At 45.8% G+C, this 21,105-nt stretch overlaps 2 protein-coding genes across 2 annotated transcripts; both read left to right on the top strand.

The window, feature by feature from the left end:
• The first annotated feature begins 774 nt into the window (after nucleotides 1-774).
• Nucleotides 775-1,707, top strand: LOC140913724 (olfactory receptor 5W2-like). Its single transcript, XM_073350527.1, has one exon. The coding sequence runs from the start codon at nucleotides 775-777 to the stop codon at nucleotides 1,705-1,707; it is 933 nt and encodes a 310-aa protein (XP_073206628.1).
• Nucleotides 1,708-13,874: 12,167 nt separating this feature from the next.
• Nucleotides 13,875-20,690, top strand: LOC140912340 (olfactory receptor-like protein COR4). The gene is made up of 2 exons (XM_073346570.1): nucleotides 13,875-14,668; nucleotides 20,546-20,690. Exons 1-2 carry the CDS (start codon nucleotides 13,875-13,877, stop codon nucleotides 20,688-20,690), a joined length of 939 nt encoding a protein of 312 aa, XP_073202671.1.
• Nucleotides 20,691-21,105: the final 415 nt, after the last annotated feature.

The following is a 21,105-nucleotide window of genomic DNA, read 5'->3' on the forward strand; positions in this document are numbered from 1 at the left end:
AGGTACGTGTTATTGTCCCGATTGGTCCAAAGAGGCTGTTTCTGTCAATGAGGAAACACAAACACATCTCTTTCTGTCTTCTCATCAGGTACGTGCTATTGTCCTGAATTACAGTCACACAGACACACACGCAGACACCATGGGGATCAGCAGGTATTGAATATCAGACCTCCAGCACTAAAAGCCTCAGCCCCAACTCCTACCCCTTCAGCTAAAGGAGTGATGTCCTTGGTTGGAAAAAAAAATAGGCAATTACCTAGTCACTGAAGCCAGGGCTTCCCATTCTGTCTCTGGGTTTTCACACAGGCTCAAGTAAATGCCAAATGGCTAAATTAGCACAGAAAGCAACTTCACCCCAAACGGACATGCCAAGCCACAGAGCTCCCCTTGCCCAAAGAAGGTGGAAAGATTGACACTCCTTTACTTTCACTTGTTCTTTAGCTGAGGAATAATCCCTTTAGACTGATTCTCTCCCAGCAGAGTCACAAGTTACAGTTTTCTGTTTGTAGTAGTGAACAGGAGTGTTTGTGGGTGGGGCATGATTAACCTGCATGTTATTATATTTGCACAGTGTCTGCATTTTATCAAACACTTGGAATGACCAGCTGTGAATATCTGGATCTCTGTACAAAGCCCTTTCCGGAGCGGGTCCTGATGTCCATTGAGAAACTGATCTCCATTTATCTTCACTTACTTCATTACAGAGACGTGACAGTTTTCCGCACCATCCACCAGACCACATCTATGTAGCAGCCTGATCTCTGTTCAGAGGTAATGGAAGAGGGAAATCACTCAGAGGCGACTGAGTTCATTCTCTCAGGACTGACAGATCGTCCGGAGCTGCAGGTTCCCCTGTTTGCAGTGTTCCTACTGATTTATGGTATCACCCTGGTGGGGAATGGGGGAATGATCTTGTTAATCACGATTGATCCCCAACTCTACACCCCCATGTACTTTTTCCTCAGGAATTTGTCTTTCTGTGACCTCTGCCTTTCCTCGATAATTTCCCCTAAGATGCTGCTGAATTTCTTAGCTGAGAGGAAAAGTATTTCTTACACTGCCTGCTCTGTGCAAATGTATCTCTCTATCATTTTTGCAGATGTTGAGTGCCTCTTGCTGGCTGTGATGGCGTATGACCGTTATATGGCTATATGTAACCCGCTGCTCTATACGGTCACCATGTCCAGGCAGCTTTGTAAACAGCTGGTGGCTGGGGTGTACACTGTGGGGGTGGTGGATTCAATGATAATCACGTGTTGTATATTTCGACTGTCATTCTGCAGCTCCAACATCATCAATAATTTCTTCTGTGACATCCTCCCACTGCTGGTGCTCTCCTGTTCTGACACCCGCATCAATGAGATTGTGATCTTTGCTTCCATGAGCTGCATTCAAGTGATCAGCTTTGTGATTGTCCTCCTCTCCTATGTCTATATCATCTCCACCATCCTGCAGATCCGTGAGGGCCGGCACAAACCCTTCTCCACTTGCACTTTCCACTTGAGCTCTGTGGTCCTGTATTTTGGCACCCTCTTCTTCATGTATTTACGTCCCACCTCCAGCTATTCCATGGACACAGACAAAGTGACCTCAGTGTTTTACATGCTATTGATCCCCATGTTGAATCCCCTCATCTACAGCCTGAGGAATACGGAGGTGAAGGATTCCCTGAGGAAAGCAATGAATAAACTCCTAACCAATTTTTGAATCTGTTTAGTGGTGGGGAATGGGGAATGGAAATAGGTGAATTCAATTCCCAGCCTATTACAAAGTAATTTCGCAGAGTCCATGGGAGTATTGTACTTTATTGTATTGTTATTATTATTATTTTTTTCTATTCCTACAAGGTCTGCAGCCGCCAACTGAGATCAGTGGACAAAACATGGGAAGCATGACAGGGCCAGCGAGAGAGAATGATTTTATAAGCTGGTGGCTTGGGCATCCACCTAGAGGGTGAAATGTTCAACTTCACATCTCAGGACATTGGTTGGCAGTTCCAAAGGCGTTTCTGTGACCCAACCAGTTACACAGAGTTTTAGGAATAAAAATAGGAATAAAATTGTAAAAGTGTGTGTGTGTGTGTGTGTGCGTGTGGAGGGAGGATAGCACAAGAACCCATGAACTTCAATTGCAGAAGGGTGGTTTAGGTTGGACGTTAGGAAACAGATCCCAACAGTGAGGGTGCCTATGCAGTGGAATAACTGGCCTCGGAAGTTTGTGGAATCTCCACTTTGGAGATTTTTAAGAGTAGGTTAGAGAAACACCTGTCAGGGATGTTCTATATAATACTCAGTTCTGCTGTGAGTGCAGGGGACTGCACTAGATGACTTCTCGAGGTCCCTTCCAGTGCTATGATTCTATGATCACACAAGGAGCCCTGCACTGGGAGGAGGGGGGGCGCCAGCCAGAGCACTGGGCAGGGCAATAGACACACATCTGCCAACACTTGATATTCAGCTCCACCGTAACCCCCACCACACGCACACACAGAGTGCCTAATGCACACACACAGAGAAGGCGCAGTACACACACACACAACGCCCACTACAACACACACAGAGTGCCCACTACACACAACACACACAGAGTGCCCACTGCACACCAAACACACACACACAGCCTGACACTGAGCTCAATCAGAATGCGGAATAATCTCTACGGGGAAGCTGGGAGAGCTCCAATATTTCCAACTCTCCTGAACAAAAAGAACCGCAGGGGATTCTGCTGCCCTGGCAGAGAGATAGTATTCAATTTCCAAACCAGTCTTTTCCATCGGCAGCTTTTGTGAGGCCACGTTTAGGCTTAAAAAATAGATCAACAGAGCTCTGTCACACAGGGTGGGGAAACATTTCACACCCTGTGCGAGGCAGTTAGCTTCTACTGACCCTCAGTGTCATTCTTCCATTGACCTAGCTGTTGCCCCTTGGGGATGTGGATTAACTATGTTGAAGGAAAAACCCTGCCATCAACGTGGAAATCATCTACACTGTGGTGCTGCTGCACACCATTGCTGAGTCAATGTAATGGCCTGAGGATAGACATTCCCTGACTCGATGGAGGAGTTTTCCCCCTTCCAATTAAAGCAATTTTTCTCTCCTTTTCCGTCATTCTTCTCTCTCCCTTGTAAAGCTCTTTCCTTCTTTTGATGGGTAAATAGGTTCAGAAATTTTTACTCTCAGCATAATTCCTTCCTTCCCCTCCCATGAATGTCATTTCAATTAAAGGCCGAAATGCTCTGAAACTGACTTGTTTGCCCATGACTTGGTGGTACCTCTTTGTTTTTCCTCCCTTCACTTATAATGAGTTAAGACAGGTTTCAGAGTAGCATCTGTGTTAGTCTGTATCCTCAAAAAGAAAAGGAGGACTTGTGGCACCTTAGAGACTAACACATTTATTCGAGCATAAGCTTTCGTGAGCTACAGCTCACTTCATCAGATGCATTCAGTGGAAAATACAGTGGGGAGATTTATATACACAGAGAACATGAAACAATGGGTGTTACCATACACACTGTAACAAGAGTGGTCAGGTAAGGTGAGCTATTACCAGCAGGAGAGCGGGGAGGGGGGAAAAATCATGGGGAAATAGTTTTACTTTGTGTAATGACCCATCCACTCCCAGTCTTTAGTCAAGCCTAAGTTAATTTAATCCAGTTTTCAAATTAATTCCAATTCAGCAGTCTCTCGTTGGAGTCTGTTTTTGAAGTTTTTTTTGTTGAAGAATTTCCATTTTTAGGTCCACTTTTACTTTCAGGTAATCGAATGACCAAAGAGATTGAAGTGTTCTCCGACTGATGCGTAGGAGAGGTTTTAGTTGGGGGCTGAAGGGGATGGCTAGTGGCGTTCTGTTATTTTCTTTGTTGGGCCTGTCCTGTAGTAGGTAACTTCTGGGTACTCTTCTGGCTCTGTCAATCTGGTTCTTCACTTCAGCAGGTGGGTTCTGTCACAATCCATCCCCCAGTCCAACGGCTGCTTCCTTTATCCCTTCAGATGCAGTGAATCAATGGGCAGAGAGAGAGACAGAGAGAGAGAGAGAGATCATGAGAGAGTGCACAGCTCCTTGGGATGTCTCCACCTTCTTTTTAGAATCCTACTCCCCCTTTGAGAAACATTTCCACCTGGTTACCAGAAGACAAAAGGTGTATGTAGAAGGATGTTCCCTGCTGCTTTTTCCTCACCTTTTGGGCTTCCTTTGTTTCCCTTCCTGCTTGGTGACTCTGGTTTGGTTTCCCCAGGAAGAGCCACTGAGTTTGGCTGGGCAGGTCATGAATAGACTTGGTTCCATGTGCCAGTGTGAAAGTGAAGGTCGGTAGACAGGTGTCAGTGTGGGTCACAGGAAGATGCCCAGAGTGCCCTGCGAAGCCGTGGGCTCATGACTGGCAAGGAGCCTGTCTGGGTCTAGGAGTGTGTGATTCCATCCCTTCCGTCCTCTGACAGTCTGTTTCCGGAGCCTCTTTCCTCCCCTGTCTCTGGTTCCCGCCTGAAGGAGGTTTGAAAAGCCACTGTGTGATCTGATCACCTCGCCCGAAGTGACAGAGTATGTGGCACCAGCTGACGCTCTTTGCTGAAGGGGGGCTGTAAGACAGTTGTGGAGGCCCGAAACAAACCTTCCCTGTGTGAGTGGGACGAGTGAAAGATCCGTAGGGATTCTGGGAGCCAGGGGGTCCAAAAGGGATTCCCGCACTCGCCAGCTGAGTGAAAGATCCATAGGGATTCTGGGAGTCAGGGGGTCGAAAATGGATTCCCGCACTCACCAGGTAAAATGTGGGCCGGTGAGTCAAAAAGGATCACCGTCCTCCCAAAAGGCACACACTAGTTCACTTGCAAGTTTCTGGAAAAATTGGAATTGGTATGCCAGGGATAGGGATCATTTAAAGTTAAAGGGAAAGTTTCGACCTTGACAAGGTTGTGCTCCTCAGAAGTGCACTTATGGCCAATGTCAGTGTGAGGCATATTTCTATTGGCATGAAGAAACAGAAGGGGAAAAAAAACAACTCCGTGAATCTCAAATGAGGAGTCACAAGGACTCCCAGGAATAACTTACAACATGATTAAAAGAGATGAAAAGAAAACTGGCAAAGAATTTAAATCCAACTAAGCCCACAAGAAATATTAAGTAACAGAAGCCCCTTATGTTCACCCCTCAGACAGTGTTTCCTTGTACTGAGGAAATGTTCCCCTTGCACCAGTTCCCGGGCTTTGGTGCTTCGGGTCATGAGATTGCGGAGTCTGCACATGCACCTTGGTCTCCTACGGAATTGTACAACTTACGTAAAAATTTTCCAAAAATAAGAGAGGACCCTGTTAAATTTAAAGAGGAATTGCAAATTGTTATAAACTGTTATAACCCTACATGGGCAGATTTAAACCAGCCTCTATGAGGGATCATGCCTCAGGAAACACTGAGTCACCTTTGTGAAGAAGCTCACTGGCCCAAGCAAAATCCAGGCCATGAGCAGGAAAAGTTAAATAAAATCAGGTAGAAGCTGTTCAATATAATTCTCACAGTCTGCCCAAAGAAAGCCGACTGGAGAAAAAAATAGCACCTGTATAGTAAGTAAAAATAAGAATTTGAATAAAACCCAAATACTCTCACTGCCACATTAAAACTATGTTAAGGACCTTCCAGCTCCAGAAAATACAGGGACCCCATAATAGCCGCCCATTGAGGGGGAGAAGAGGAAGGCCAAACCAAGTCCCCACCGTCCAGCTCCCCTAGAGACCCAGTGATGGCGCGTGTTCCAATTGCAAGCAAATGGGCCACTGGATACAGTAAATGTCCCTACTGCCCTGATCGATCCAGAAGCGGTAGGGGTGGGCAATACTCTTATTCCGCACCCCATCTCTTCACCTCTGTCTGTTTCTATCGGTCCTTTGTTTGACCGTCATGCTTTCCTCCTAAGCCCTTGTTCACCTGCTAACCTTTTGGGAAAAGACTTGGTGTGTAAATTAAATTGTATAATCTGCTATACCCCAAATGGTGTGTATCTGGACGTGCCCGATCCTGCTCACAATGAGGTCCTGGCAGTTTACAGGAGAAGACCGACCCCAGCCCTTCCTCATTGCAACAGGAACTGCTGGCTAAGGTCTCTCCCTCCTTGTGAGCATTGTGAGCCGATCATGCCAATCAGGTTGGGTGCACTGCATCTGCCCAACTCGTTAAGATTTGCCTAAACCCAGCAAGACCCCTTCCCGAGGTGCAGCAGTACCCTCTATCAAAACAGGCCAAGGGAAAATCCAGCCTGTTCTTACCTCCTGTATTCAGTAAGGAATCATTATTCCTATGGTCAGTGAGTGTAGCTCCTCCATTTTACCATGCTGTTAATACTGCTGTACTCCCTACCTTTCCCGTTGTCCCTAGCCCTGCAACTATCCTTTCCTCCAAAGCACCGGTGCTGAGGGGTTGTTACAGCCTCAAATAAGAGAAAGGTTGAATTAAGTCCAGACATAAAGAATTAAGGTTATTGTTAAATAAGATTGTCAAGGTTCCTTCCCCACTCTGAACGCTAGGATACAGATGTGGGGACCTGCATGAAAAACCTCCTAAGCTTATCTTTACCAGCTTAGGTCAAAACTTCCCCAAGGTACAAAATATTCCACCGTTTGTCCTTGGATTGGCCGCTACCACCACCAAACTAATACTGGTTACTGGGGAAGAGCTGTTTGGAAACATCTTTCCCCTCAAAATACTTCCCAAAACCTTGCACCCCACTTCCTGGACAAGGTTTGGTAAAAAGCCTCACCAATTTGCATAGGTAACCACAGACCCAAACCCTTGGATCTGAAAACAATGAAAAAAGCATTCAGTTTTCTTACAAGAAGACTTTTAATAGAAATAGAAGTAAATAGAAGTAAAGAAATCCCCTCTGTAAAATCAGGATGGTAGATACCTTACAGGGTAATTAGATTCAAAACATAGAGAACCGCTCTAGGCAAAACCTTAAGTTACAAAAAGGATACACAGACAGAAATAGTTATTCTATTCAGCACAATTCTTTTCTCAGCCATTTAAAGAAACCATTATCTAACACATACCTAGCTAGATTACTTACTAAAAGTTCTAAGACTCCATTCCTGGTCTATCCCCAGCAGAAGCAGCATATAGACAGACACAGACCTTAGTTTCTCTCCCTCCTCCCAGCTTTTGAAAGTATCTTGTCTCCTCATTGGTCATTTTGGTCAGGTGCCAGCGAGGTTACCTTTAGCTTCTTAACCCTTTACAGGTGAGAGGATTTTCCCTCTGGCCAGGAGGGATTTTAAAGGGGTTTACCCTTCCCTTTATATTTATGACAAAGATGCATCTAGATATGAGAAATAAATGTGTGTATAAATAAATAAAAGGGGGGTTAGTCAAAAAGCCCACCCTCCTTGCTAAATTGGTAGTGAAACAATGCCTGTGTCCATGGAAACAAATAATGCAACAAGAAGAAAAAAAGGATTGGGCCCAGACAAGCAGGCAACCACAGTAGAGGAAGTTAAAAGAAAGAAAGTGAGAGGTTAACTCTGTAGTTACTGGAGGAAATTAGGCAGTGAAACTTTGTACGGATGTTAAAAGAAGGTGTTATAAAAAGAAAAATCTTGGTTTCTTTGCAGCCATTCCTTTGAAGAAAGAACACATTTCTCTGGAAGAATTTCTGTAAATAATCCAGGAAAAGGTTATTTAAGTGAAATCATTTAACTGTGAACAAGTTAGTCAAATTAGCTAAAAAACACTCCTGGTGTGTACAATCTTTGTTTTATAAGTTTAAGATAAATTGGTGTTGTTTTAAAATTGTAAAACCAAAAAATACTTTTGCCAGACAAAAGAAACTAGTGTTGTATTTAGCATTTAATCCTTAAGGTGACTTAATGCTTTACAAGATTTAAAATGTTTTTAAATAAAGACCAAAGTTGTGGTTGCAGCAGGACAGTCAAAGCCAGAAAAATGGGAAAAGATTTTAAATCTGTTTTGGTAACTTGTCTATAAAACAAATACAGGAAAATATGGGGAGTGATTCCTCAGTTTTGCCTGCAATCAGCAAGGGTATTTGTAAAAAAAAGTATATTTTAAGCAATGCTGCCAACAGTGCGTAATCTACCGGCAACATAGTGTTGGTAAAGCTGTCAAGGTTAGGCAGGCAGCACATCCCCCTTCCTGGGGACCTTCTGTAAATATTCAAATGGATTTTATTTAAATGCCTAAATGTTGTAATTATAAGTATGTTAGTTTTAGTTCATGTATTTTCCAACTGCGTTGAGGCCTTTCCCTATAAAAAGGCAGAGGCGAAAAGTGTTGTAAAACTTTGTTTAAGGATTTTGTACCACAATTTGGCATACCTGTGAGTAGCAACAGTGATAGTGGACCTAATGTTATTGAACAAATTATAAGAAGTTATGTGTAGCTTTACAGATCCAACACAATCTCCACTGCCCCCACCACTCGCAGTTTGCTGGGACAGTAAAACATCAAAATGGGATTCTGAAAAATAAACTGGCCAAGATCTGTGCTAAAACAAATTTAAAGTGGCCAAATGCCCTCCCATTAGCATGAATGAATGCCCTCCCAATCGTAAGACTGGACTTAGCCCTCGTGAAATTCTAACAGGGCTCCCGATGTGACTACTGGCTGTGCCCCCACTGACCCTGGCTGAGATGGACAGTCATTTAATGGATGACACAATGCTTAATTATTGTCAGGCACTAACAAAATGTGTTAGGTCTGTTTATATACAGCAGCCTTGCCACTCGCTGAAACCAGGAGTTTCCAGGAGCTATATAGAGGTCCATCAGCAAGGAACTGCCCTGGCCCCATGCTGAAAGACCCTTATCAAGTCCTGTTAATAATCAACACCTCTGTGAAGTGCCAAGAATTGACTATCTGCCCATGTTTCTCACTGTAATGGCTTGCCAACTGATGATCAGTCTATCTTTCCTTCTGGCGTTGTTGCTCCTTCTGGACAGCAGGAGTGAAGGACAAAGTGAAAAGCCGGTACCCTCTCCCTTATCCACTGACAAAACTACTGTGCATTTGGACTTTGCTAGAAGAACCAAACCATTACAGGGTGATATGCTAGTAACCTCTCCCCTGCATAATGCCAAAGCACGACTGTTCCAAGAAAGAAGAAGGAACACTCGCTCTGCTGAAACCACCAAAGTCCAGGGATTCCTGACTACAAAAGACATTAAGAATTGGACATGATGGAAAAGACAAAGTATTGTTTACTGGCAAGGATGGAGTTGTGGACATTTTGCTTGGGAATGTGGCACTACTTGGTATTTGGGGTTTCTCCTGGGGGGCCGCAAAATGCGCCGTTGGGCAAGTAACCTGGGGATGGACTGTCCTCCCTAATTGGCTCCCAGACAATGGATATCCAAAACGCCTTGCTACCACAACCATGAACCCCCCATCCCTTCCTCCATTAACCTCACCACCACCCCCACAACCTACCCAAATATACACGATACCCTATATTCAAATGAAACCCAATGGTCAAAACCTTCGCATTTCAGTGATTTATGGAAATTTTGCTCTGAGAAATCATTTTTTAAGGTTCAGGACCATTCATATGAGAGAATGATTAAGTGGAGAACAGATGAGTTGGTGGAAATAGAAATATATGATATCACTACAACTGAGCCCCAAAAGTCAGAAATTAAAATTAATGGGGCCCATAGCTGGACAAAGATGATGGCCATTCCTGGAGTTTGTAGCATAATAGATAAAAAAAGGCCCTTACTGTTATTTAATCACCCAACTGGTAATTAATCAAACAAATACCCCAAAAGTTTGTTCTGCTGCTGAAAAAATTACCAGTACTGAAAATGTCCCAGTAACCAACCATTGGCCTGTGCCCTATTGTAATATACCCCATCCTAGGCTATTGATGTGATGCGTCTCAGTCTTTTCGGGAAGGTGTTTAGCCAACAGATGTGGTCTAATACTTCTCAAGGGAGAGATGTGTCAGTGTGTTGGAACACCGATGGACTGTAATTCATGCTACACTAGGGATTGTAAAATTTACACCACCCTTATCCATTTTTCAGATTACCTCTATATATCCTAATTGTTCAAAAGGAGCTGCCATTCGGTTGGCACAACAACGCACCTGGGTTTCCGCTAGAAAGAAGAGGGACTTGGCTGGACACCTATGGGATGGTGAAAATCGTGTAGCTGCAATCTGGAATATCCATAAAGGTCAGCAACACGAGGAAAAATTGGGACAGTTGGAAAAAGCCACGGACCTTATTACTGGAGCACAGCTAGCCCAGGTTCAGGCTGGTGTTAGTGAATGATACGTTATATCCACCCTTAGTTCAATGACCCAAAAGCTGTTAACAGAAATGGTACTAGGTATCACCAATACTGGAAAGGCATTGCAGTGGGATCTGGCTTGTTCAGAGGTTCAGAATTTTCTGAATGACCAGCTTAAGGCCATTCAGAAGGATCTTGAACATCAGGCATGGCCTACTGCCCTTACAAATACCTCAGGAGTTCCATGTAATCTGTGGCCATGGAGACATACTTGGAGATTTTCTGAATGGAGATGCAGACGTTCACAGTGCTCCTTCCAAGCATACGGGCCACTCGGAGGGGTCTGGGCTCCCACCTGCTGAATCCTGCCTGGTCAGTGGGGAGGATGCATGTGGGATTGGACAATTCACTGAGACATTTGGGAACTTGAACTACCTGGTATGCCCAACCGATTAGTAGTCAGTGCTCCTGGAATAACACCGGACATTTGGGAAGGGATTGGAAGCCAGTGGACACTCTGGCCATTAGAGCCCCCTCAGCTCCAGTATGCATGTAAACTAAAACCAGGAGAAGTTGTCACTGTTCATGACAACATTTGTTGGGAGGGTATGGGACACGGGACTACCCTGCCAGGATGCCTACTTTTCCAAGCTAATAATAGTTGTATGCATCTTGAAACCACCATCTTGAATGATGTACATTGTAATCTCACCACAGCCGCAGGCAATCATATCATTCATTGGCCTGCGGATAAAACTCTGCAATTAGCCCTTCGGTTCCAGATACCCTTTAACTGGACTGCTTTAGTACCTGACCAATTCCAAAATTTGCTTTCAATCCTACCAGAGGTTTAGAAAATTTCCAAATTACAGAGACAGATTCACATGCTCCAAAATATATATCAAGCCGAAAAGAATGCCTTTAATACTGCCTATAGAATGTCTACTTTGTGTACCCAGACAAATGTATTGTGTTTCGTGGCTAAAGCTATACAACAATCCCAACCACATCATATTATCCCCATGGGAATGCTGTTGCTTTTACCGCTGTTTAGCATAGGGCTATGTTCTTGTTGCTGTAAGAAATGTATTTATCATTGCCTATCCAGCCCTAGACCTGCCAACCTCAGTGCAAGGAAGCAGGTGACACTAATGATTGTAAATGAAATGTGTGACACAGTTTGGGCAGAAGAACAGGAGGACGAAAAGGAGAAAATTAACAGGCTCATGGCTATAGAAGTATAGGCCCAATTAATGGTGCCAAAAAGGCACAAAAGGGGGGAATGTGAAGGAACATCTTGTAGGACTAAACTAATAGGCCAAAAACTATGGTCAAACTAACTGTGTATATGAAGCATAAGGAGAGAGTGAGGAAAATTCCATTTAGGGGCAATTGTAACACCACAGCTTAAGAAATGTAACCATAACCTCTAAAAGTTTTTTTTAAAAACCTATTAAATGCAAAGGAAACACCAGTCAATAACAGGAAAAGCTTGTTTTGCTAAACTCCAAGTAAGGCAAACCTACTGTTAAAGCTTGCACTATCTGCCAAAAAAGGAAAATGTTGTTGAAGGAAGTCGTTTAACAAATTGTGGTTTTCAGCAATATAAGCTTCTGTATTTCTGTTTACGCCAGGACAGCTCTGCTGACTCTCCCTGTATGCACATGCATGAAGAAAGGAGCCTCAGGTTTGTTCTGGTCCAAACACAACACATGGTTAATTTCCCACCACACTGTTTAGAAACAAAATTAAGCAGAACACACATTTCTTTGTTTATGACAGAGAGGTTTGCCAGCCTCAGTTTGGAACATGTATTAATAACATGACACAGTGTAATCTTATAACTTCATAAACATTATCAAAAATATTAACGTTTATGATGACAGCAAGACTAGTTTTAGTTAACTCGTAGATGTATTTAGCATCTTACAGCTGAGCTCTGTGTGCAGATAATATACATGCAAGAGGGATAGTTTTGTGAACTGCAGAACTCTGTAGCATGCTGTGGTCTCCTCCTGAGCTCCTCTGGTCATCATGTGGTCTCATCAAGCAAAATGAGTGAACCTACCTTTCCTACTTTGGGGAGTAACCTAGCAACAGAAGGACATAAGATACTCTGGTGATTGGCATCCTATAAATAGCTAGATAATTTGGAGTGACAGGACAATGAGGTGATTCTGAAACCAGGAATGTTTGTGAAGATATCAGCTATGGCTGCCAATAATTAGTATGTTTCACCTGTATCTAACTTTCAGTTCCTTTGATTCCAAATGTGTTCCTAAGCCTGGTTGAAAATTCTTCTTGAGAAGTTTTTTTGATGGGAAATTGGATTTTCAGTTCAACTACTTTTTGCATAAAATTATTTTTTCCCTGGAAATTATGAGCTTTCCATCAAAAAAGCCAAACTTCCCTCCTCCCAAACCATGGCTGTGGGACTTTGGTGATGTTCCAGGGCAGTTCAACAAGAGGAGAGACCATTATGCATCATGGGGGATGTAGTCCAGCATGGGAGCCTGGCCTGTGGAAGAGATTGGTGGTGTGTGGTATCTGAGGCACCCCCGTGCTATATCTGAGTCAAAATATTTTAGTGAAAAGATTTTGGTCTCCAGAAGAAATACCCTTCGTGGATCAGCTCTACACAGTACTCGGCTTGCACTGAAAACAGCAGGATAAAATATACCCCTAACCTTAAACTCTGTAACTCTGATAGTAATTGCATACACAGTAGGAAGGAGTGGGACAAATTAATCCCCAGGGCACCAATTACACCAAGGTGGCTTTGGTTCACTGAATGGATTAATTAGGTGTTATGACTGTCTGAGCTCAGGTATTCCCAGTTGCTTCAGGAATCATGTCCCATAGATCACACATCTCAGTATAAAATTTCCCGAATGCTCCAAACTGGTGGTTGTTATCGATGGGGAAATGCCACCACATCTCTCTGTCTCTTATCAGCAGGTATGTGCTATTGTCCCGAATTACAGTCCCACACACACACACGCAGACACCATGGGGATCAGCAGGTATTGAATTCTGGACCTCCAGCATTTAATGCCTCAACCCAGTTCCTACCCCTTCAGCAAAAGGAGCGACCTCCTGGGTTGGAAAAAATAGGCAATTACCTAGTCACTGAAGCCAGGGCTTCCCATTCTGTCTTTGGGTTTTCATACAGGCTCCAGTAAATGCCAAAAAAGGTTAATTAGCACAGTAAGCAAGCTTAACCCCAAACAGACATGTCAAGCCACAGAGCTCGCCTTGCCCAAAGAGGGTGGAAAGATTGACACTCCTTTACTCTCACCCCTTCTTTAGCTAAGGAATAATCTCTTCACAATGATTTTCTCACAGCAGAGTGACAAGTCATTGTTTTCTGTTTGGATGAGTGAACAGGTGTGTTTTTGTGTGGGACATGATGAATCTGAAGTGTCATTATATTTGCACAGTGTGTGCATTTTATCGAACATGTGGAATGACCAGCTGTGAACATCTGGTTCTGTGGACTAAGCCCTTCCCTGAGAAGGTATTGATGTCCATTAAGAAACTGATCTCCATTTATCTTCACTTATTTCATTACAGAGAAGGGGCAGGTCTTCCGCACCATTCATCTGCCCATATTTCTGAAGCAGCCTGATCTCTGTTCAGAGGAGATGGAAAAGGGAAATCACTCAGAGGTGAGTGAATTCATTCTCTCAGGACTGACAGATCGTCCGGAGCTTCAGGTCCCCCTCTTTGGGGTGTTCCTACTGATTTATGGTATCACCCTGGTGGAAAATGGGGGGATGATCTTGATAATTACGATTGACCCCCAACTCCACACCCCCATGTACCTTTTCCTCAGGAATTTGTCTTTCTGTGACCTCTGCATTTCCTTGATAATTTCCCCTAAGATGCTGTTGAATTTCTTAGCCAAGAGGAAAAGCATTTCCTATACTGCCTGCGCTGTGCAAATGTCTCTCTCTATCGTTTTCGCAGATGTTGAGTGCCTCTTGCTGGCTGTCATGGCATATGACCGTTATGTGGCCATCTGTAACCCGCTGCTCTATACGGTCACCATGTCCAGGCAGCTTTGTAAACAGCTGGTGGCTGGGGTGTACTCTGTGGGGATGGTGGATTCAATGATATACATGTGTTGTACATTTCGGCTGTCATTCTGCAGCTCCAACGTCATCAATCATTTCTTCTGTGATGTCCTCCCGCTGTTGGCGCTCTCCTGTTCCGACACCCGCATCAATGAGATTTTGATCTTTGCTTTTACGTTGTGCTTTACAATGAGCATCTTTGTGACCATCCTCCTCTCCTATGTCTATATCACCTCCACTATACTGCAGATCTGCTCTGCTGAGGGCCGGCGCAAAGCCTTCTCCACGTGCTCTTTCCACTTGACCTCTGTGGTCCTGTTTTATGGCACCCAACTCTTCATGTATTTACGTCCCACCTTGTGGCGGTTCAGTGATGAGACAGAACACAGCTTTATGCAAGCCGACAGGCTGGTCAGCGGAGATGGGCTGTTCTGCCCCCCCGCCTTCCACCTTCTCCTTTTATTATATTTCTCCCCCTAAGCATTACACACTGCTACACAAAGGAATGTATGACGTTGATTCATATGCTTAGTTACCATCCTCTATCTACTACAATCCTGGTTCTCAGGCCTTGAGCCCAGGCTAAAAAAGCCTCCCACAGTTGCTGTCCAAACAATCAAGTTCTCATGGTTCATATCTAGCCCTTGTCCTTGGATAGAGCAATGTGTGCATTGCTTCTAGGAAACAGTCAGGGTGTGCCCCGCCTGCTTCCAGGTGGAATAGCTAAACATTAACCCTTCATCTCCCCGTTTTTTATTTATTGATAGTTGGCCATCTCATGGTAGCCGTCAATTTGTTTTGTCATGCTATGTAACTCCCAGACAGACAAGGACATAACCTGGGGAGCTTTCCAGGGCAAAATTTTACAAAGTCTTAACAAGGAAGGAATACATTGTACACAGCAGCAACAAAAAAATAAGCCCAATGATTACAAACACAAAATAACCCAAAGCTTAACATCTGCAATATAATCATCTAAAAGGGGTACACTTCTTTTACTACAATTGTGACCAGCAAAAGGCAATATAAGTATCATTCTACTAAGACAGCAAAGGGTGCCATCACTTAAATTTGCAGGAATATAATTAAAGGTGCATGAACCACAAGTAAAAACCCATCCTGATGGTAGGATGATATGGCCATAATTATATGAAACATTAACAGCATGGGAACAATTTAAAAGGGATTGAGAAATTTTTTGACAGCCCAAGGGCACCTTTGTACTAGTGCAGTTAACTACATGCGCACAGGTGACATTGTGAGCCCCGGCCGGGTACAGTGTGTGGAGGGATATAGCCGTGCGAGGCAGAGTATAGTTGGCCGGGCCCCAATTAGCCATGCTAGAGTACTGGGAGGAAAGATTAGCATAAGCAGAGAACAGTGTCTTATTCTCCATCTCCTCAGGATGATGACATACTGGAATAAGGCATGTACCTAACAAATCTCCGGCTGCTACAAAATTAAATAAACAAAAGTAGGTAACATTTGCTATTGAAGCCAATCTTTCCCATATGTTATATGTCATTCGGGCTTGTAACGGGGGAGACGCTTCCGAGCCAACCCCTACAGGAAATAGCAGGCACAAAAGGCACACAATCATCACAGAATTAGCAGTGATTTGGGCGAGAATCGCCAGAAACAAAGTCTCAGGAGTCTCTGGCTGTTGATCTGCTGCCAGTCTTCGTTGAGCCGTGGCGACCAATGCTTTTACTGCTCCCCATGTCACGGGCTGGCTTGGGACGCTACGCCTCCTCCGTTTCCGTCCCGCCGTTGTCGACTCGGGGGGCAACGCGGTCTCCTCCAAGGTCAGCTGAAACTCTGGTATGGGATTCGACAGTCCCTGGTGCCATGCCATGTTGTTTAAGTGCCGGTCGCACACACCGAGCTGGAACCCACAACGGTCCTGCAGGGAGAGACACAGCAGCATATCCCCAACCCCAAGTGATTAGAGGTACTGGGCCCAGCCACTGTGGATCGGGCAGCTGACGGTAAAAGACACGCGGTCTTTCCAGTACCTCAGATTTGTGAAAATGCCGATCCGCAGGGGTCTGCTGATCTGCATTCAGTGTTAAATTATTTAAAGTAAACAAAAGGATATGCATTTGTTGTTAAATGTCTCCTAAGGTTCGGAGACGCAGCTCCCCTTGTTTTAATTGTTTATTTAGCAAGGTTTTGAGTGTGCAATTGGCATATTCAACAATGGCTTGGCCCGTGAAATTATAAGGGATTCCGTGTTTAAGACGGACGTCCCAGCGGGCACAAAAGGTGGAGAGGGCTGCAGAGCAGTAGGCTGGGGCATTATCTGTTTTAATTTGGCAGGGGCAACCCATAACAGAAAAGCAGGCCAGCAAATGGTGAATAACTTTGTTAGTGGCTTCCCCACGTTGTGGGGAAGCCCAAAAGAAAGCCTGAATAAGTATCAACGAAAACATGTAAAAACGAATAGGGGCGAAATTGTGGCACATGAGTAACATCCATCTGCCACAGCTGATTTGCTGCGGTACCTCGGGGGTTAACGGCATAAGAAAAAGTAGGAGCAGCAGCAGCACAGTGGGGGCAGGAACGAACAATGAAACGTGCATGATCAGCAGGAATGTGAAACTGCCGGTCCAAAACAGAGGCACACTGATGCTTTCAATGGGGTCAGAAAAAAGGGAATTTACCTGACCACGCAACGCGCGATCGGCGCGTGCATTGCCCTCAGTGAGTGGCCCAGGCAGAGGGGTATGACTGCGAATATGAGCAACAAAGTAAGGGAAATGACGAGTGGCAAAAAGGTGCTGAGAAAACAAAAACAGGTGAAGGAGGTCTGCATCAACCTGAGGGGTAATGAGGGCAAGGGGTAAATGATCAATTACCTAATAAACATAATGGGTATCCACAATTAAATCAAAGGGACAATCAGCAAAAGGTTGAAAGGCCAAAATAACAGCAGCTAATTCTGAGGGCAAAGGGGGATGGTAAAAAAAACAATCTTTTAAATCTAACACACAAAGTTGATCGGTTTGAGGAATTAAATTTGGATTTGGCAAGCCAAATTGCAAGGGGCCCATAGGTTGGATGCGTTTATTTATTTCCCTTAAATCATGCAACAGCCGCCAAGCACCCGATTTTTTCTTAATAACAAACACCGGGGTGTTCCAGGGACTGGTGGAGCTCTCCAGTCGCTGTGCTTGCAAATGCTGCTGCACAAGCGAATGAAGTGCTTTTAGCTTTTTTAGAGGGAGGGGCCACTGGTCAATCCATACGGGCTCTAAGGATTGCCATACCAAGGGTAAGGCGGAGGGCACGGTGGGTGAGGGAGGGTTTTGGGCCATCAGATGTTAATATCGAGGGTGGTGTCTAACTTTGTAAGTAAATCATGGCCCCAAATATTGAGGTGGACAGGGAGCACAAAAGGGCGGATTGTAGCAAGGGCACGGCCTCCTGGTTTAGAGACCGTGACCCAAGACAAACTTTGGCGCCCGGGTTTGCTACCCCCAATCCCCCACAACTCTGTAGAAGGAACCGTAGGCCAACTGACCGGCCACTCCGGATCATGAATCACCGTAACGTCAGCTCCACTGTCCACCAGCCCTGTAAAAGGAACATCATTTAAGAGAAGTGTTAACTGAGGTTTCGAGGGGCGGACTGACATTGTCAGAGCAACAAGTGGAGAAGACGCGCTGTGAGACGGCGAGTGAGACAACGTCGATCCAAAGCCGCCTCCGCCCCGAGTTCGATCCTCGGCAGCTGGCACCTGATAGGGGACTAAAATCAATTGTGCAATTGACCGTCCACGCGGGAGCGACTGTGGAAGATGAGTCCACACCTGAACCTTAATAATGCCAGTGTAATCAGCATCAATGACCCCTGGAATGACAAAAAAGCCCTGTTTCCCAGCATGTGAGCGAGGGAGAACAAGACCTACAAAGCCGGCAGGGAGGGGTCCCATCACCTGTGTAGGTATGGCACAGACCTCCCCTGGCAGCCGAAAGTCAGTGTCCTCCTGCATGATCAAATCAAGCCCTGCACTTCCAGCAGTCGCCGCCATCATAGAGTCTACGGATTCCAAGGCAGAGGAGCGATTGCCTGAGTAGGAAACACCCCCGTTTGGCCCTGGGTTCAGGGGGGACCCGTCGCGCGGTTTCCCGACCCGCTACGACACTGATTAGCCCAGTGATAACCTTTCCCACACTTGGGGCACTTCTTTGAGGGTCGGGCTGGTGCCTTAGATGAGCGGCACTCCCGCTGAAAATGACCCTCTTTTCCACAGCGGTAACAGCGCTTCCCCTCCTTCCCAGATTTTCTGAGGGCGGCAGCCAGAACTCCAGCCTTGTGGGCTTGTGTGCCAATGTTCTGGCATGCCCGCAGCATGTCTGAGAGCTCTAAAATACCAGAGGCTTGTGCTGCCTGGAGAGCACGGCGGCAATCCTCGTTTGCATTTTCAACTGCCAATTTTAACAGGAGCTCGTGAGCTGCCTCAGTGTTATCCACCTGTCGGAGGATAGCCTCCTGCAATCTGTTGGTAAAATCCAAAAAGGACTCTAAGGCACCCTGACGGATACTGACAAAGCTTTTGGTAGGCTTGCCTGAATCCGGGACCTTCTTGAAAGCATGCTGGGCACAGGTGGAAATAATGGGGAAGACAGCCTGAGGGAGTTGAGACTGCATCTCAATAGTAGCAAACGGGCCCTCCCCTGCCAAATGCTCATAAATGATACCGTGCTCTCTATGTACCTGGGCTTGGCGTTCTGCCATCTGCCGATACTCACTAAGCCAAATAACATACTGACTGGGTGACAACATCATGCGCAGCAGCGTTTTCCAATCCTCAGGGATTAGGGAGTACCCAGTACCCATCCCTTCAATGAGACCATGCACAAAGGTGCTAGTCAGGCCAAATTCACGAATTGCTTTCTTTACCTCTCTAACCACCGAGTATGGCAGAGTGGTCCAGGTGCCCACGGGGTTGCCCTGGTCATCATTCTGCCAGGTCACCGGGCAAACGGAGACCAGATCAGCCAGCTCCTCTGCTGTAAGATCTGATCGAGCTTTCGCTGCGTGAACCATTTGTTGCACCAGCGAAAGCTTCTGAGCAGATGCAGATGACCCTCCGGGGGGCCCCACGGGGGGAGGGTGATCACACACCGGCTCCGGTGGGGAAGGCCAGGGAGGCGGTGGTAATAGAGGCACTGGGGGCGAAGCAGGGGGAGGGATGGCTGCAGGAGCGGACGGGGGTGGCGGGATCGGCAGCCCCTCTGTTGGTGCTGGAGAGGGCCTTTCCGAGGCGACACGCTGTGTCGCATCGCCAGGAGGGGGGATGGCTGCAGGGGCGGACGGGGGCGGCGGGATCGGCAGCCCCTCTGTTGGTGCTGGAGAGGGCCTTTCCGAGGCGACACGCTGTGTCGCATCGCCAGGAGGGGGGATGGCTGCAGGAGCGGACGGGCGTGGCGAGAGCACCAGCCTCGCGAGGGAGGGCCTGTCGGAGGCGACACGCTGTATCGCATCGCGGCAGAGGTGCCAGGCATGTAAAGCCTGCACGGGCGCCCGAGGCTCTTCGTGCAATGTCTGGCCCAATCGCTCCCAGTCCGCTAGCTTAAGGCTTCCGGCTTCAGGATACCACGGGCACTTGGCACGCACCTCCTGTAGCAGGAGAGTAAGTGCTCGAGCCGGGCAGTCATGCTGAGCCTTACGCAGCAAATACTGCAGCTCATTGCGGTGTTGCACTTGCAAAGCAGAGAGGGAGCTTCCCATACTTACCACAATGAAAAATACTCACCGGGATCCACGAAGCGGATGAGTGACGCGTCTGAAACCCTTGCCGGGCGAGGTGAGTGCTGAGGGCCCCACGTTTGGGCGCCAGTTGTTGCGGTTCAGTGATGAGACAGAACACAGCTTTATGCAAGCAAACAGGCTGGTCAGTGGAGATGGGCTGTTCTGCCCCCCCGCCTTCCACCTTCTCCTTTTATTATATTTCTCCCCCTAAGCATTACACACTGCTACACAAAGGAATGTATGACGTTGATTCATATGCTTAGTTACCATCCTCTATCTACTACAATCCTGGTTCTCAGGCCTTGAGCCCAGGCTAAAAAAGCCTCCCACAGTTGCTGTCCAAACAATCAAGTTCTCAGGGTTCATATCTAGCCCTTGTCCTTGGATAGAGCAATCTGTGCATTGCTTCTAGGAAACAGTCAGGGTGTGCCCCGCCTGCTTCCAGGTGGAATAGCTAAACATTAACCCTTCACCACCTCCAGCTTTTCTATGGACACAGACAAAATAGTCTCAGTGTTTTACACATTGGTGATCCCCATGTTGAACCCCCTCATCTACAGTCTGAGGAATACGGAGGTGAAGGACTCCATGAGGAGAGCAATGAATAGACGGCTAACCAATTCTTGAATCTCTTTAACTCAGTCCTGGTTTAGTGATGGGGAGTGGAAACAGCTGAATTCAATTCCCATCCCATTACAATGTAATTTCGCATAGCCCGTGGGCGTATTGTTCATTATTATATTGTTATTATTATTAATTTGTTTGTATTCCAACAAGACCTCTAGGCCCCAACTAAAATCAGGGCTTTGTTAGGCTATTACCCCATCAAAATTCCAGGAGTCACCTGTTTCAGATTTGTGAATATTTGTGATGTGCTTCTGTAGAACTGATCAATGAAATTGTTTTTAGTTGTTCATTTTATTAATATAACTTCAAAATAAAGTTTTATGAATGAAACTACATTCATTCATAAAACCAGGTACCCCAATAACTGGCTAATTGAGTTTCACTTTCAATCCAATTGCTGCTTATATCGCTGAAA

The sequence above is a fragment of the Lepidochelys kempii genome, chromosome 6, assembly GCF_965140265.1.
Source record: "Lepidochelys kempii isolate rLepKem1 chromosome 6, rLepKem1.hap2, whole genome shotgun sequence".
NCBI classification, from domain to species: domain Eukaryota; kingdom Metazoa; phylum Chordata; order Testudines; family Cheloniidae; genus Lepidochelys; species Lepidochelys kempii.